The sequence below is a fragment of the Scleropages formosus genome, chromosome 11, assembly GCF_900964775.1.
Source record: "Scleropages formosus chromosome 11, fSclFor1.1, whole genome shotgun sequence".
Classification (NCBI taxonomy): Eukaryota; Metazoa; Chordata; class Actinopteri; order Osteoglossiformes; family Osteoglossidae; genus Scleropages; species Scleropages formosus.
This window is the reverse complement of record NC_041816.1, coordinates 22,810,404-22,828,963: the sequence shown is the minus strand read 5'-3', so window position 1 is coordinate 22,828,963 and position 18,560 is coordinate 22,810,404. Positions and strand designations below refer to the sequence as shown.

The following is an 18,560-nucleotide window of genomic DNA, read 5'->3' as shown; positions in this document are numbered from 1 at the left end:
ATAAGGTGTGTGGACTCATAACACTACATAGTATCCACTGAAAGTTGCTTTGGAGAAAAGTGTCTGCTAAATCATCATGTAAATCATAGTCATCTATTCATTTTATAAGTTTATTTTAATATTCTATACAAGAATACTGATCATCCCTGTAGGGTTCACCTGCTTTCGAGCAGCACTGTAGACTGGGGTGTAATGCTGCTTTCTTCAGCTCAGATCGCTCTTCGTTCTAAGGATGGTGTTGTCCCCGCTCTGAGCCTCACAGAAGCCTTCGTTCTATCATTATGTATTTAGCTGATGTCTTTGCTCTGCATAATTTTCAACGAATGTGTGCCGTTTTATCCATTCATACAGCAGGGAGTTGTCGCCGCACCAGTTCAAGGTGGGTACCTCGCTCGAAGGTTTCCCGGCAGGAGAGGCGTTCGAACCCGGAGCTTTACGTGGCCAAAGCCGTTGCTTTAGAACACGTGAAAAAGAGAATTCGGCACAGAAAAGAACAATGTTTTCTGCGTATCGTCCGAGACGCCGATACTGGTTTTCCTGAAATGTATTCAGAAGTATAGAAGGTTTACTTTACTAAGTACCTTTATCTGGATTATCGGACCGACCTGATCGAAAACGACAAAATAAGTGCCGCTCTTGGGGAAGCGAAGCAGTGCTTTGTGTGCTCCCGTGTACGTGGCTGCGGGTGTAACGTTCGTTTTCCTTCGGGAAGGTTTCCGGAGGTCAGCTTCTCCTGAGACGCCGTTTCCTCTGGAGGCTGGGCAAAGCGTCGCCTTTCGGCGACAGAAGCGCCGCAGTGGAGATGAGCCCAGAGATTGTGCTCCTTGTGTTACTGTAAACCTGATACAAAGGGCTTCTGCACCCGCGCTCCTCGCGGCTCCGCATTGCGGCTCCACGAGCCTCCTCTGGATGGGTGGGTGTCGCGTTACGCACCCCGTCCAGGTTCTGCACGGCTGCCTGCATTTTAGACTGGCCTTCGCTGGTGGTGGTGGTGATGATGATGATGATGATGGTGGTGGTGGCGGCGGTAGGGGGGGAGATGTTTCAGAGATGACTCATCTGCCCCCGGCAGCATTGTGTTGCTTCCAGGATGGCGAGAAAGGTGGGTGGTGGCAGCTGTCTGGCGAAAACCGTCCCCACCAAAGTTCTGCGTCTCCCGGCTGCCGTTTGTCTGGAGGCGGCGTGATGGACGGACAGCGACCGACAGCGAGCCGCCTTCCAGACCGGCTCTCCTACCTCGCGGCTACTAACCGCGGCGTGCGACGTACGATCCGTCAGCCCGGTTCTCAGGGCACGTTGGAGTTTGGGGATCATCTGAAGCATCTTCTCTGCTGTCAGCTGAGCCCCCGGACCACTTGGCTCCACCCAACGCTGCTGTGGTGCTCAGCCATGGCCTGTGTGTCTCCGGTGGAGCACGCTGCCTTCCTTTCCGTGGGCACCTTCTCTCGGCCAGTATTATGTCTTCAATATCTGGATGCGCTAGAACGTTCTGTTTATATGTGGTCTGGCTGTGTGACGCGACAGATGGAAGAACAGGTCATAAGGTATCGGTGACCCCCATGCAAGTGTAATCTGACTGGGGCATGAATCGCTTCCATGGCCACTTTCTAAACCCATTTATACTCCATCAAGGTCCAGAGCGGTGGGCTCCCCTAAGAGCTAAACTATGCATAACACTACGTTCCTGAAAATGCTACACACACACACACACACACACACACACACACACATATATACTTGCTGAAGCCACCTGTCCCAAGTGGGGTCGCGGTGAACCAGAGCCTAACCTGGCAACACAGGGCGTAGGGCTGGAGAGGGAGGGGACACACCCAGGACGGGACGCCAGTCCGTGGCAAGGCACCCCAAACGGGACTCGAACCCCAGACCTGCCAGAGAGCAGGACCCGGCCAACATACACATATATAGATTGCTTAAAATTTTATATCCTTACTCACAACAAACGCAAAGTCCAGTTTCTAAACTACACCTAACCTCCCCATTCTGACCGTACAGCATCATTCACAGAGCAGCATGAACCCCCCTCCCCCTGACCACAGGGTTACAAAACCCCCTGCTAGTTCTTATGGGGGGGGAAATATAATTTGTTATTGAATGAAAAATATGTTTCTTAAATTAAACAAAACACCGAAATAAAACATATTTAAAAAAAAAAAAATTAATTCGACAGAAATGACCACTTGACCAGTGCAGCGTTACAGCGAGTTGAAGGAGCAACTATGGAGCTGTGCTTCGTTGGAGGAAAGCACTTTTACTATGTTTTTATCTTATTTATACCCTGTTTTGTTTTTGAGAAAATTCTTGTTTTAACCTGTTCTTGGACAGTTCGCGTCTGCGCAGGTCTCATTTGGAAGAAGTGCTTCACGGGCGAGTGTTCCGTTTCCCTCTTTTTCAACTGAAAGGCAGCGCAACCACAAGGCCGCTTTTCCGCACCAGAAACGGAGCACAACAGAGTTCGGGGAAACGCTTACAGCAGCCAACAGAGGCGAGTGTGGAGTTTATATATTCAGAAACTCAGGAGATCAACTAACGAAAGCGCTGAAAGACGGTGCATTTAATGTGCTGTTTTTTTTTTTTTTTTTTTTTTCCCCAAGCTGTCCTTACAGCGTTTTGGGCAGCAGCAGCATTTCCTACGACCGACTTGTTCTCTCTAAAAAGTGCTGGTTGAAATAACACAGTAAGGACAACTAGTTTTCTTTTATTAATCGTTGTCATTATCTGCTCATTTTTAGTAATTGTTTCCCCTCAATTAACTCTTAAAAAAAAAAAAAATCAATGTTGCCTGGAAGCTACACATCAACTGCATCGCACCGGGGACTGAAATGTTCCTTTTAAAAATCTGCCACTGGCTGAAACGACACAAGCAAAGACAACCGGCGTTTATATCTCAACTCTGTCCGCATTCGTCGTTGCTGTAAAATGACAAAAAAAAAAAAATGCTGTTGTACCGAATAATAATCCTGTTGTAAGAAAAAGTTTGTAATGGGGTATTACAAAGTTTTAAATGGGGTATACTGTATGTGTCACTGCTTCACATGTATATTTACACCTCTTTTATGATTCACCTACAAATCTATTAGTCAGGTCATGAAACAGTTTTACATTTTATATATTTTGCACAAGATTGTAATGAATGCAGCTGCTTAAGTATTATTGTGAATATAAAAGCCCACGACATGTCCTTTTACATACATGAAAAAAGACTTTATTCATTGTAAAGTATACATAATTTGAGCGTATTATAAAATTATGAAAAGTCACAATGCATTATAAATACTGTCGAGGCACACTAATGAAGTAATTAAAAGCCGCCGCGGTCACTTGCCTGAGGGGCGATTACAGCTCCGTGTGTTACGCCCACGTGGCCCCACAGCGCTCTCGGAGCACATTCGGCCCGTGCACCGATTACCAACCGAACCGTGACCGTTGATCCGTTGACAGCTTGATCTCCCGAGGCCACCAAGAAGCCCATCTGTTATATTTATTCACTCAGCTGACACTTTTCTCTAAAGCAACTTACAATTATTTACCCATTTATACAGCTGGGTACTTTTACTGGAGAAATTTTAGGTTAAGTACCTTGCTTAAGGGTCCTATAGCCAGAGGTGGGAATCAAACCTGTGACCTTCGGGTACAAAGCCAGCCGCTCTAACCGCTACACCACCCGCATCGCTCAACCTAGACCTCCCCTCAAGAAATCCTGTATAGAGGATGACGCTGCCGCACCCTTCCTCTGCGTGGCTCGCCGATGTTTGCGAAGCCAGTCCACCTCCGAGTGTCGCGGCAGATCTGCTGCTGAAGGGAAAAAAGCGGCACCCGTACAGTTTTCCACCTTTATCCCGTCGTGGTCCGAGCCCACGGACGCGTACCGCGGGTGATCTGAAACTTGGCTCCCGAGAGTCCGGCACCCAGCGGGCACAACCGCTCATCCCTCTTCATGCAAAGCCAGCTTATGTTTTAACGCTAGAGCGTGTGGCCCGTCTTCGCTCCACCACCTCGATTCCTCCTGCTGGCCCTAGAATTCGTACTGCGAGACAAAGAGGGTGAACTTGGTGACGTATCGTCCCAGCGTGGTGCCCCTCTCCAGCTCGGTCATCTCCAGGTCCACCTCCAGGGTAGCGGGGCCCTCCACAGGCCTGGTCAGCAGGAGCTCTCCCGTTTGCCTGTCGGAGCGCCGCACGGCGAAGAGGTGCTGGCCCCGGGCCCCCAGCAGCCCGAAGCGCAGCGTGTCGCCCAGCCGCCTCGCCACGGACATCCTGAAGAGCGGCAGAGGAGCTGACACTTTGGAGACCACCGACAGGAAGCGGTGGCTCACAGAGTTGGGGGCCTTCAGGCAGCCCTTGTTGTCGACGGGGCAGGGGTTCCGCTCGCATCGTCTGCGTAAGCAACACGGGGGAGAAGGTCGGTGACTCGGAATTGGTACCCACGCACACCGAAACCGCTTGTCCCAAGTGGGGTTGTGGAGAACCGGAGCCTAATCCGGCAACGCAGGGCATAAGGCTTAGAGGGAGGGGACACACCCAGGACAGGACACCAGTCCATTGCAAGGGACCCCTAGAGGGACTTGAACTTCAGACCCACTAGAGAGCAGGACCAGGTCAAACCCGCTGCGCCACCGTGCCACCACACCCCGGGATTGTTACCTTTCCTGTTAAATCAACACACGGCGTTCCACACAAGCTGCAGAGCAGTTCCCCACCCATGCGCATCCATTCATTTGCAGTAACCGCTGACCCAGTGAGGGTCGCTCTGCAAATTTAAAAATATCAAAACGTCGGAAACGTGCAGCTCGGCGCCCTAGCGGCGGTTCGGCCTTGTGCCCGCAAGCCCGAAATCGACCCTTCGATGCGAGCCGACCCGCGACCGGAAGGCGGGCGCTCACGTGGGCGAGGTCTTGGCGTAGGTGGCGTTGCGGATACGGGGGCAGTCGACGAGCACGCAGCGGAACGCCCCAAACGTGTTGACGCAGAGCTGCTCCCGGGTGCAGTCGTGGCGCATGTCCGCGCACTCGTCCACATCTGCGCAGCCAAAGGAGGGAGAGCGATTATCGAGGCGAGCGCTACAGAGCGGTCTCGTTAAGGTCAACCCTTCCGGGAGAAAACGCCGCCCAGCCGGACACGCGTTAGTAACGCCGTTGTCCCAAGAACTTCCCGTCCCGTTTGTTACGGATCGGACGGCGGCGATGCCGACCCTTGCAGTTCCGGCCGTCCCGTGCGAGGTTGTAGCCGTCGGGGCAGGTGCAGCGGTAGCCCCCTGGGGTGTTGACGCAGGCGTGCAAACACAGGCGCCCGGCTCGGCCCGCGTGGAACAGCGAGCACTCGTCGATGTCTGGAACACACAGGCGGAACTGGGATGGGAACAGCGTACCGGGGCCTTGGCTGCGCTTGACGGTAAAACTAAGACGTTCAGGTAGAGGGGTTAAGAAAGTACGTGCGCTGACTCCTCGTGTTTCCCGTGTTCGAGTTACGAACGTTCGAAGATACACACGTTTTTCAGTCTGTTTTTTAAAAACTGTTCTTTTTTTCCCCCATTTGGAAAATTTTTGAAAATTGTCTTTGCTGTAACATAGCCTGCATTGGCAGTAACACACACACACACAGAGACAGAGACAGAGACAGACACAGAGTAGCGATCTGGAACCGGATTAATTAAACTTGTGTCTGGTGCTCAGTAATAAGGTGAACCTTTATGGCCAGCAACAACTGGCAAATGAGCAGGAGATTGTAGAGATGACATTTTAAATTAGACTTAATTTTAATGTTGTTTTAAGTCGGGATGTTGTTACAATTAAGTATTGACTGAATGTGCCATAGCGTTTGTTATTACAAACAAACTGAGTTATGAACAGACTTTCAGTCCCAGTTTTGTTTGTAAGCTGAGGTCCCAGTGTACCGGGGTACAGAGAGACTAGTAGGTACTATTGGAAAAGTCCTCACATCGCAATGTCTATTAAGATGAAGGACAGGGTGGTATTTCAGCAAGTGGGATAAACTATAAAAGTAACAGCCAGGCAAATGTTGAACAATCCTGACAACGTTTGAACACATTTTGTAGGTAAACGCCAGGCGGTACAGTGAGTAGCGCTGCTGTCTCACAGCGCCTGGGTGGTGTGTGAGAACATGGGTTCAGTTCCAGCTCAGTCTGTGTGGAGTTTGCATGTTCTCCCTGTGTTTGTGTGGGTTTAATCTGGGTGCTCTGGTTTCCTCCCACAGTGCAAATACCTGCTGTTCAGGTTCCCCCGTAGTGTGTGAGTGACAGAGAGAGAGAGTGTGCGTTCCACTGATGTATGGATGAGTGACCCAGTGTAAGTAGTGGATCTAGCAGTGTAAGTTACCGTGGTGAATAAGGTGTGCGGGTTCATAACACTACATAGAGTTCATTGGAAGTCTCTTTGGAGAAAAGCTCCTGCCAAATAAATACCTGTGAACAGGTTATGTCATTTGGTGAAGTGCTGCGTGCATTGAAACTATTATTGTTAGCAGTTCTTATTTATCGTTCTTTTTCTCGTTTCCCCTCAATGTGCGTGTAAAGTACATTCCTTAACATGTCATCTTAAATTTTTGCTGTCGAATCAACGTATGGCTCCGATGAAAGGTGCGATCACCGTTTACAGAGCGCCTGCGGAGAGCCGATGGGTTTGCTATAAACCGACCGTCATGCTACACCAGCCCGGTTGGAGGCTCACCTGTGCACGAGGTGCTGTCTCGACCAGCAATGCTGAATCCAGCTTCGCAGGAGCAGCGGGTGACACCCTGTACCTGGGCGCACGTTGCCGGGCGTGTGAACGGAGAGGGCGGCGATGGGGTGGCAGCGGTCGAGGAGGTGTTGATCATGGCGCTGAACACTTGTAGAGTTGAGGGGCAGAAGAAGGAAGATTAGGGCAGCCTTTGTTCCCCTTCGCATCCTGGAGACCCCGTGCTGAAGGCGTGGAAGGACCGCTGCAGGGTGGGCTTCCTTACCGGCCCTTTAAGGCCTCCGTTTATAGTACAGTTGAGCCTTGAACAACGCGGCTTTGAACTGCGTGGGTCCACTTATGCGTGCATTTTTTTCATTGAATATATTGGAAAATTCCTTGGAGGTTTGCGGCAATTAGAAAAAACTCGCAGACGAACCGCGTAGCCTAGAAATATCGAAAAAATTCAGAAAAAGTTAGGTATGTCATGAATGCATAAAATATACGTAGATACTAGTCTGTTTTATCATTTACTACCATAAAATATACATGTAATACTGATAACATCTACAGTGTTTTGTATCCAATAAGACAATATTGATGTAGGTACATACAGACAGACAGACAGACAGACGATTCATCTCATAAACAGACGACGTAAACTTACAGTATCGATAAATACAGTAAAATACTGTAAATGTATTTTCTCTTCCTCCTGGTTTTCTTAATAACATTTTCTTTTTTCTACCTTACTTTATTGTAAGAATGCAGTATGTAGTACATATATCATACAAAATATGTGTTAATTGAATATGTTTATGTAACCGGTAAGGCTTCCGGCCAACAGTAGGCTATTAGTAGTTCCGTTTTTGGGGAATCAAAAGTTATACGTGGATTTTCAACTGCATGGGGGGTCGGCGCCTCTAACCCCCACGTCGTCCAAGGGTCAGCTGTATTACCTTACTGTATTATGGTGTCCGGGCCCTTCTCTACACAACCCTCTCTGTTTTCGCGGAGCTGCGCTCTCTGGACTGCGGCACGAGGATTCGGAACCGGAACGGAAGCAGGACGCGAGCAAATGCGCCCCGGCGAGAAACGCGCCTCCGAACGTTCGTCGACCGCTGCGTACCGTGATTCCACAGAGGGCCCAGTCAGAAGACCGGAACAGTTACGCCTTTCATTTCGCCCGGCCGGTCCGAACACAGGACGACTCGGAGAAGGACCACTCGGGCTCTCTGCGTACCCTGCTAGTGGGCCGCTCCGCCCGTCTCCACCACCGTTTTAGTGCTCTCCTACTTATCGCTGTGAAGGTAAAACCCGAACCGTGTCTGGTGTAAGAACGCACCGGGACTGTCTTTGTGAGCTTGCGGTAATTATATAGTGAGTGAGTGTTAATTCCAATGCAGCCTTTGGTCGCACATATTGTATACAGTTGGCCCTTGAACAATGCGGCGATTAGGGGCGTCGACCCCCCCGCACAGTCGAAAATGCGCATGTGACTTTTGACTCCCCAGAAACTTAACTACATTCATTTATTAAACAGACACTTTTGTCCAAAGCAACTTCCAATGAACTCTGTGTAGTGTTATGAGCCCACACACCTTATTCACCGTGGTGACTTACACTGCTACATACGCCACTCATCCATACATCAGTGAAACACGCTCCCTCTGTGAACCTCAACAGTGTGTCTTTGGACTGTGGGAGGAAACCAGAGCACCCAAAGACTTACACTGCTAGATACACTACTTACACTAGGTCACTCATCCATACATCAGTGGAACACACACACTCTCTGTGTCACTCATCCTATGGGGGAACCTGAACAGCATGTCTTTGGAGTGTGGGAGGAAACCCATGCAGACACGGGGAGAACATGCAAACTCCACATAGGGGTTGAACCCATGTCCTCCAGCACCACCCAGGCACTGTGAGACAGCAGCACTACTCGCTGTGCCACCCTACTACTACAGATACTAATAGCCTACTGTTGACTGGAAGCCTTACCAATAACAAACAGCCGATTAACACATATTTGGTATGTTATATGTATTACATACTGCATTCTTACAATAAAGTAAGCTAGAGAAAAGAAAATGTTAAGAAAATCTGGAGGAAGAGAAAATACATTTAGAGTATTTTACTGTATTTATCGATACTGTAAGTTTACGTCGTCTGTTTTTACGAGATGAATCGTCTGTCTGTACCCACATCAATATTGTCTTATATGATACAAAACACCGTAGATGTTATACGTATCACTAACACTAGAGATCAAAATGAAAAAATAACGTGAGAAAGAAATTAATATTTATTCACAGGTATAACGATTCATGCACGGATAACGAAGCAGCAGCAGTGTGATTGCGTTACCGTAGCCCAGCCTGTACACTAACGAATGAATCGTTATAAAATTTTTATGGCGTACAGTATTGGTCATATTCATAATACAGTATTGGGGGAAAAAAAAATCCACGTGTAAGTGGACCCGCACAGTTCAAACCCCTGTTGTTCAAGGGTCAGCTGTATATTGCATTAAATTTATCTGACACTTTCCTCCAGGGTGACTTACAGCATTGAGCTGCATACAACGATTTGCTCGCTGGGGTCTGCAGCAGGAGGTGGGATTCAATCCCAGGTCACTCTGATCCAAAGGCAGCAGCTCTGACCGCCACGCCCCCTGCTGCCCCCCGCCTCGACACCCTTTCCTGCGTATTTGCACGGCCCCAGCGGGACCCCCAGACATTCGCTGAGGATCACGTCCTGTGCGCCGACCAGCACTTACGGGTCAAGACGGGCGTCTGGCAGGTTGCGCCCGTCCAGCTTTTGGGACACGAGCAAATGAACTGGTTCACGGCGTCCACGCACGCTCCTCCGTTGAGGCAGGGCGCGGAAGCGCAGTCATCGACGTCTAAAGGGAGAGGGTCGGAAGCGCTGATTTATTTTCAATACCCAGGAAAACCACGAGCAAAGTAAAGAGAGGTTGTCTATCGGTGCGCGATGCGTGTCGAGGCCTGTCGACGGCGAAGCGCTGGAACCTGCTCTCTCTTCCTCCGCTGACAGTCAGCAAAGCAGAATAAGAGCGGGACAAGATGTAAGGAAACGGGAGCGAACTGTGAAACTCTGAGCGTCCCCAAATCCATGGGGGTCATACCTGTGCGTGCGCTGTAGAAGGCGGGCCAGGGAAACGAAAGGGGATGGAGACAGCGCGCAGGAAGAGGCGAGCGAGCCGATAAAGACGTGATTGGGGTGACGGGGCGAAGCTTGTGGAAATACGGGGAAATGTAGTGAAGGTGGGGGAGGGGTGTTCCGACGGTCACCGGTCACGGCACTCACTCCTGCAGCGGGGCTGCTGTCCGCTCCAGCTCAGGGAGTGCAGGCACACCCTGGTCTCTGGACCCAGCAGTTCGTACCCAGGCTCACACACGAAGTGCACCTCGTGACCAGCCCCCCGCGCCTTGCCGAGCCTCCTGCCGTTGGGGGGCGCCTCCAGCAGAGGGCAGGTGCCTGGAGGGAGGAAGGAGGCGATGGGGACGCTCGCTTCTCGGCAGCTAAATACATTGGCTACGGCCCTCGTGCGGGATCTGAACGAGCAACCTTTCTGTCCCCCAAGCCCAGTTCTTTAACAGAAAAACAGAAAATGCATCATTTGCTCAAATCGACATTTTTTCAGTTGCAAAACCGCAGCAGTGCACATTTCATAAGCACGCATTACGCAAAATAAATGCTCTCAAAGACATAGCACACGCCGCTGCCGCGAAGAGATATAAACAAAGGTATATCTGATCCGTCAGTGATTCGTGCAAAGCGGACGGAAAAATTTGCAAAAAAGCGAATATAGCGGCGTATATAATATAGAATGCACATAGCGGCGTGATTTTAAAATGGACAGTTGGATAGATAAATGGATAGATAGAAATATCAACATCTACATATGTTAGGTTTCCTGGGAAGAATTAAGGTACTGGGGATAAATAACCTCTTAAATGCTTCTCTGAAAGGTGCTATAAGTGGTGAGAGGGGTCGTCACCTGTCCTTTTGGTATTTCTTTAATAGATCTTGTCGACGTATAAGTCTCTGCATAATTCATACTGAATGCAACTCAGTGGTTGAAAATGCCACATATTTCTTGAATATTAGGGACATTTTCATCACATTCATTCTAAGATTTCTTGACGGGCTCTCAACCCGTTCGACGATGTCATTTAAAAAAAATACTGAATAGAACTTGGGTTACAGTCTGCAACAGCACACGAAAACCTGAGCTAATTCCTCCACGCGGTTTCAGGAGCCGCTTGTCCTGGGCAGGGTCATGGTGGTCAGGAGCCTATACTGGAAGCGTTGCATGCAAGGTAAGGGGGATAAACCCTGGATGGGACGCCAGTCCATTGCAGGGTCGCCACACGCAGACAATTTAGAGGCATCGATTCACCTGAACTGCGGGAGGAAACCCACACAGACACGGGGAGAACATTCAAACTCCACACACACACTGAGCAGGGATTGAACCCACGCCCTCTCGCACCACCCAGGCACTCAAGCCACCTTCTTTTTGCTCATTATCATCTCACATGCTGCCCTCTGACAGCTTTGAGCAGATCACGACCCGTGAAACACTTCTACTGGACTCACCGTTGGGGGTCTTGTCCGCCTGTCGTGCGGCAGCTTTCTGCAGGACGGTTAACTTCTTCTTCAGGGAGCGCAGACCCTCCAGGTAGGAGGCCTCATGGGCTGACAGCAGCTTGTGGACCTGGCGCAGGGTACCCTGCAGCTCCTCCATGCTGGTGCATCCCTTTGGGCTGGGGGGAGGCCTGCTGTCCACTTCTACCTGGGTTCGAGGAGGATGGAGATCCCTCTCAGCTCCACTGCACTCGCCTTCCGCAAAGGTAGCTCACTGTGGGTACTGTAGTGTCCTGCTGTACACTAGTAAAAGCACTGAAAGCCAACAAGGTCTCCTGCTCATTTTCCACCCAAATCACAGCACTCAATGTGGCCTTAAGGACACAACTCTTTTACATTTATTTATTTAGCAGACTCTTTTCTCCAAAGCGACTTCCAATGAACTCTATGTAGTGTTATCAGCCCACACACCTTATTCACCACAGTGATTTACACTGCTGGATGCACTACTTACACTGGGTCACTCATCCATACATCAGTGGAAAACACTCTCTCTCTCCGTCATTCACACTCTATGCGTGAACCTCAACAGCATGTTTTTGGACTGTGGGAGGAAACCAGAGCACCTGGGGGAAACCCAGGCGGAACACGCAAACTCCACACAGACTGAATGGGGATCGAACCCACATCCTTTCGCACCGCCTAAGTGCCGTGAGACTCGCTGTGCCACCGTGCCGCCCATCTAGTTAGAAATGTACTCGCTGTACAGCTCCGTGGGGAACCTGGAGAACAGGCGCTCATAATACTTCTTGCGTCCTTGGAGGTGATGAGGAAACCCAGTGATCTCCAAGACATCCAGTTATCAGTGGGGATGCAGAACATGCGTTGAAAAGCAGTACCGGTAGATCATCTTTTCATTATGTGTCCCTTGCTTTCGGGATTTGGTTGAGAGGATGGACTGACCCTTGCATCATGCCTGCGCAGAGAAGCCGAACCCATGATTCCAACGCGGTTAACGACCCGTGCCTGTCCAGATCGCATGGAACTTTGCAAACATCTGCTTTGTTCAGGCTGATGTAACCATTACGGTCAAACGTTTTCGTTCCACGTGAACATAAACTCATCGTTCTTGACAGGGTTGTACACGGTCTTTTGCGTTTTTGGTTGGGATCAGCTAGCAGCTCCGTGTCAGCTATCCATGTTAAAGTTAACCTTCGATTTTTGTTCGGCCGACTCCATTCCTAACGCCCAACTTCCCCGCTGGACTCTCACATTTCGGAGACTCAGAGACATGGAAGAAGCCAAGAGAGCAGGAAGCTGCGGTCAGCATTCCAACCACACTGCAGCACAGGGAGGCATTCAGCTGTGAGGTCTTCTTGGGCACATAAAGTCCCAGGCCCAGAACCAAAGTTCCTCCCAAGAGATGAACCCCGATGGCAGAAGTGAACCTTGCGAACCGAATCCAAACTGCTCTCATCCAACGATTTGCACGAATCCTCCTCATTATTTGTCATGAACATTATTTTATTATAACATGCACAGTGATTTACATGTTCATTCATTTGTTAAGCTGGATATTTTCATATGAGGAATTCAGCTTAAGTTCCTTGCTCAAAGGGATGCGAGCCAGCAACCTACAGGATACGAGATCATATGGTTAACCACTGAGCTACCTGCTGCCCTCACTTAACCTTTTCTACTTTTATGATTACATGGAAATGCCAAGTTCAATTTGACAAGATTCGTTTTCAGTAAATGTCTTTATTCGCTGCGGATTAAAGCCTATTTTGTCAAAGGGTGTTTATAGCTTCAGTCCAGTTAAGTTCTTCTGCATTATTACACAGAAGTTATTAAAGAGCCCCTCCAGTCACGGTGACTAGCCTCGCAGCACTCACATGGTGGGCGAGAACGTGGGTTTGATCGCTGCTCAGCCTGTGAGCAGTTTGCATGTTTTTCCTGCATCTGTGTGAGTTTCCTCTGGGTGCTCTGGTTTCCTCCCACAGTCCAAAGACATGCAGTTGAGTTGAAAAGATGATTCTAAAGTGCCTGTGTGCGTGGCTATCCTGGGATCAGCTGGCATCCCATCCAAGTTGTATTCCCCTCAGCCTTGTGCCCAGTGCTTCCAGGACGGACTCTGGTTCACCGTGACCCCCCACCGTGACCTGGGAGAAGCAGTTATTGATAATGGATGGATGCGCCCTTCTAGTGCTAAAGCTGAGATTTCAATTTTCACATTATATTGCATTTATTGTAAAGCCTATATTGATATTCTTTGGAAGAAATCAGATCGCTGTTTTAGCTTTCCATGTTCTCGCACTAAGTGCACAGCTAAAGGATCCACCCTGAGTACCTGCTCCGCTCATACTGTGGTATCTTGCACGTCCACAAGAGAGCAAGCCTTCCTTTCACCTCAGCTGCAACATTTTTCAGAGGTCCTGGATGTTTTCACATTCTCATCCTCTGCACACCTCTTCCGCATTTCAGAAAACCAGTATGTTTTTTTTTTTTTTTTTTTTTCTCTCTAGAACTTCAGCGAGGAAAGTAAATATTTTTTCCCGTCTGCCAAAATGACTGCTTAATTGATATGAAGCACAGGAGAGATTTCTGTGCTGAAGAAGTTGTTTATGCTCATTCATAACATCTTGTTCTGTTCAGCATTGCAAAACATTCTGAATGGCTCATTCAGCCATCTGTGATGTAATCCAAATGTCCATCTCACACCCTTGTACATCGTCCGCGTACCTAGCAGTACTAGAGCTCCCGCGTGGTGAGACCTGCAAAGACCTGCCTCCCGGTAGTTTGCTGAGTTCTAGCTGAAGCTGTTTTCTGAGTCGACCGCAGCGAGGAGTTTACAGAAAAGGAGGGTGGACATTGTCCACTTAATACTGACTGACAGCCACACAAATACCATCAACAACCTTGCAGCCAATATTAATAGCAGTCAGAGACGCTTCCTGTCATTCAGTATCAGTCCGTTAGATCTGTTTCACAAATTACATACTCTTCAGACTTCACTCATAGCCAAATATTTCATGTAATTTTATTTTACTGCACATACGGTGTTGCATTAACTGTCAGACAGCTGGTATTGTAGTGGTTAGAGCTACGGATGTTGGACCTGCAGGTTGCAGGTTCAAATCCCACCTCCATCTGTAGTACCCTTGAGCAAGGTACTACCCTGAGTTACTCCAGTAAAAATGACCCAGCTGTATAAATGGGTAAATAATTCTAAGAAGCTTAACATTGTAAGTCATGTTGGAAAAGCAACAGCTAAATGAAAAAATGTATGTATTGCTGGGAAGGAGTTCCAGTCCACCCTTCCTTGCAGAACTGTTTGCATTCAGAAACACTAGTTGGTCTCATTCCATGTCCCCCCACAGCATCACTGTTGGGTTCAGAGTTGGGCTTTGAGTCTTTAAAAATTTTCATTTTGCTTATTTTGTAAGAACATCAGCCATTCAGCCATTGCGGTTTACACTGGCGTTCGTCTTTTGCATCATTGTGTCGCTGCGTGGCCCATCCATACTCCAGCTCCAACTATGGGTCATTGACCAGACTCTTTCCTTCAGAGTTTTCTGATACATAGCAAGATTCATTGCTCCTTAATTTATAGAAATTATCCTTCCAGGTCCTGAGGCAGCAAAGCATCCCCACAACATTACACTGCCACCACATTTGATTGCTGGCATGATGTTCTTACTGCAGAATGCTGTATGCCAGACACAATGGGAGCCACGTCATCCAGAAAGTTCCACTTTTGACTCATCTGTCTATAAAACATTCCCCTAAAGGGCCTGGAGGATCATCCAGGTGCTTTGTGGCAAATGACAGATGGGCACGTGTGTGTTGTTCTTGTTTTAGCATTGGTGTCCATCTTGCTATTCTCCCACACTGTCTGTTTTTGGTTAGTGTTTTTCTGATTGTGGAGCTGTGGATGCTGGCCTTGTCAGAGGCAAGAGAAGCCTTAAATTCTCTGGATTTATTTGTATCCTTTGTGACTTCCTCAATGATTTTATGCTGCGATTTTGAAGAAACTCTGGCGGGCCAAAATGGTAGATTCACTACTGTTTCCAGTTTTGGAAACCATGGCTTTCACTGTGGTTCACAGAAGTCCCAGAGCCCTAGAAATGGCTTAGTAACCCTTTCCAAACTGATAGATGTCAACAACCTTTTCTTCTGATCTCTTCAGCAGTTTCCATTGTGGTATAACGTGCTTTTTGGAATCTTTGCATCAGAAACTTGACTGTGATGCTAAGAGTCAAACTAAGTTAGCTTTGTATTGAGCAGGGTGGGCTATACATTTGCATTTATTTATTTAGCAGACACTTTTCTCCACAGTGACTTCCAATGAACTCAATGTAGGGTTATCAGCCCACACACCTTATTTATCAAAGTGATTTACACTGCTAGATACACTACTTACACTGGGTCACTCATCCATACATCAGTGGAACACACACACTCTCTCACTCTCTCTCACTCACACACTGTGGGGGAACTGAACAGCATGTCTTTGGACTGTGGGAGGAAACCTAGAGGAAACCCACACAGACACAGCAAGAACATGCAAACACCATACAGACTGAGTGGGGATCGAACCCACATCCTCTCACACCATCCAGGCACTGTGAGACAGCAGCGCTGCTCACTGTGCCACCATGCTATAGTCAAGCCTGGCTGCATTCGATCATTCGACTCCAGTTATCCCTTTAAGTGGATTGATTTAGCTCAGGGGCAATTTCTTTTCCACACAATTCCATTTGGGGTTAGATAATTTTGTTCATTAAATAAATTAAGTAAGTTTTTAAAAAAAGTGCTGCAATGTGTGTGAACAAGGGCTGAGTGAGAACACCTGCTATTTATGTAATATTTCATTTTGGTGGAAGACTCGAAAACATCCGGTGTCAAAAAATGTGCAATAACTGAGGAAATGAGGAAGGGGGAAACACACTGTGTCTGCATTTTTGGGCTTTAGGGCCTTTTTGCTGAAGTGCTATTGATATAGTTTGGCTGCCCTTGAGGATTGCCGTTACAGATCTGGGCAGTGATTCCTGTCTGAGCCGGGAGATGATCTCCCAGTTTACGTGTCCAAAAGCAAGTATGTCCTTGAGGCCGTTCAGGCCTCAGCGACCGCAGCTTGCTCTGAACACACTGCCAGACCGAAATGCTCTGGTAAAGAGGTGCAATTCGACACTAATTTTCTCAGTTCTATTTTTTAGCTTTTGCTTTGAAGGGATTTTTGCAAGAGCTCTCCCTCGGTCCTTACAGACCCTTTGAAGCAGCTCCAAGTGTCCATACAGAGAAATATTCCAGCAAAGCTATATTTGTTTCACTTCAAGTTGGACTGCTAACCTACACATAAAATACACACTCCAAGGCAAGTTTCCGAATGAACGCGTGAACAGCGACTTATTTGCGTTTATTAACTTATCTGATGCTTGTCTCCAAAGCGACTTGCAGTGTTAAACCACCTGCGAAACCCAACCGTTCACGCGGCAGGCTATTCTGGGGTAAGTACTTTGCTCAGGGGTACTACAGCAGGCACTGGGATTCAAACCCAGGTCTTTGCTCTGCAAGGTACGGGCTGTAACCGGTACGCTACCCGTTGTGCAATATTTACATGTCCTTGGAAGGGGTTCAGTTGCCTGTAATAATCTGAATCAATGAGTTCAACTACATAGAGAAAATTATTATTTTTTAAGTTGATCCAGGGTTAACAGAGATGACCACATAGGTGTCCACTATTGAAAGTCCCATAAAGATACAAACCAAGAAGTGACTTGCTAATTGAACCAAAAGACAAATAAGTCTTTTCAAGCTGAGTGGATTTTTCCCTTTTGTTAATGTCAGCACCGCCCCCCCCCATCAATGCTCTCAAACTTCTTTACATGCTGTGGTGTAATGTTTACACTGCTTTGTCGTTTTAAACTGACAGTGAGAATGCATTTTATTCAGTCAAATATAAGAAATATTAACAGTGTCAAAACACATATTCCACCTCAACATGCCCTGCCAACCCAAGTTCTGCTATTGGACCTATGAGAAGGACTGCAGTTTGACTTATTTTTGGTATTACCCATCTCTGATTGTAGATAGTGGCATTTGAGATATATTTACTCTTATTCCTTCAGGTGACACTTTTCTTCAAAGAAGCTTACAGTTACTTACCCATTTACATGGCTTAGCATTTTTACTGGAGTAATTTAGAGTAAATTACTCAAGCCAAGGGTACTATAGCAGGAGAGAGGATTAGAACCTACACTCTTCAGATCTAAAGGCAGCAGCACTAACCACTTCCTTACCAGCAGGCAGGGTATATGCTGAATCCCTTACCTGTCCACTGGAGGTGTCCATCAGACACTGATACAGGATCACCATGACAACGTAGGTCCGCATCGTCCCGGGGCCGCGCTTTCAGTGACTCTCCAGTCGATCCGCGCCGATCCAAGTGCCTAACGGTGTTTTTTTTCTTTTTAAAAAAAATCACTCGAGCGACATCCGCTGAAAAAGTGTAAAATGTGTTCCTGTTCGTGCGCTTCTTTGTCAAGTGCTTTTTGTTAATTATAAAACCAAAAAGAAAGATATGTGTTGTAGGAAAAGGTCTTTTTCAAACCTTCCCCCGCTTTTCGGAAAAGACGCGCCAGAATTTTCTCCCTATTTCTAGAGCGACTAAATAAATAGGCAGAAAGCGCAGAGCAGGGCAGAGCAGCGCGCGCTCACAGGCAGAGAGGCGCAGGTCCGACGCGCGCGCCACGCCGCAGCCTCAGCTATAAGGCTGCAGGGGGCGAGCAGGGTGTGAGCAGGGTGTGGTGCTGCGGTGCTGCGGTGCTGCGGCTCCGGCGAGGTGGCCATAAAGAGCGTGTTCATTCCGAGCTCTGAAAGCTGAAAGTTGCGCCCTGAAACACGCGTGGAAGCCCGATTCACGGCACTTCTTCTTGTAAATGTGAAATGATCACTTTTGTAAAGAGCCTTCGCATGTTGTTCTCAAAAAAGTATTTTATTTGCCGTATTTGTTGAATTAAAATTTACATTTATTCACTTAGCAGACGCTTCCAAAGCGACTTTCAATGGATACTATGTGTAGTGTTATGAGCCCACACACCTGATTCACCGTGGTGACTTACACTGTTGGATACACTACTTACACTGGGTCACTCATCCATACATCAGTGGAACACACACACTCTCCCTGTCACTTACACTATGGGTGAACCTGAACAGCATGTCTTTAGAGTGTGGGAGGAAACCA

The 18,560-nt window shown here is 48.0% G+C and overlaps 1 protein-coding gene across 1 annotated transcript; it reads right to left on the bottom strand.

The window, feature by feature from the left end:
• Positions 1-3,921: 3,921 nt before the first annotated feature.
• On the bottom strand, positions 3,922-17,707 carry LOC108940912 (fibulin-7-like). The gene is made up of 8 exons (XM_018763316.1): positions 17,645-17,707; positions 11,324-11,519; positions 10,028-10,198; positions 9,477-9,602; positions 6,704-6,862; positions 5,209-5,346; positions 4,901-5,036; positions 3,922-4,394 (listed from the first exon to the last, which is right to left on the bottom strand). The coding sequence occupies exons 1-8, from the start codon at positions 17,705-17,707 to the stop codon at positions 4,034-4,036; spliced, it is 1,350 nt and encodes a 449-aa protein (XP_018618832.1). The 3' UTR covers positions 3,922-4,033.
• Positions 17,708-18,560: the final 853 nt, after the last annotated feature.

Coding starts and splice junctions, on each gene's coding strand:
- LOC108940912 (XM_018763316.1), bottom strand. CDS start 17,707: ATGCGGACCTACGTTGTCATGGTGATCCTGTATCAGTGTCTGATGGAC. Junction 9,603..10,027: donor ACAGCAGCCCCGCTGCAGGA/GTGAGTGCCGTG, acceptor CTCTCCCTTTAG/ACGTCGATGACTGCGCTTCC. Junction 4,395..4,900: donor TACGCCAAGACCTCGCCCAC/GTGAGCGCCCGC, acceptor TTGCTTACGCAG/ACGATGCGAGCGGAACCCCT.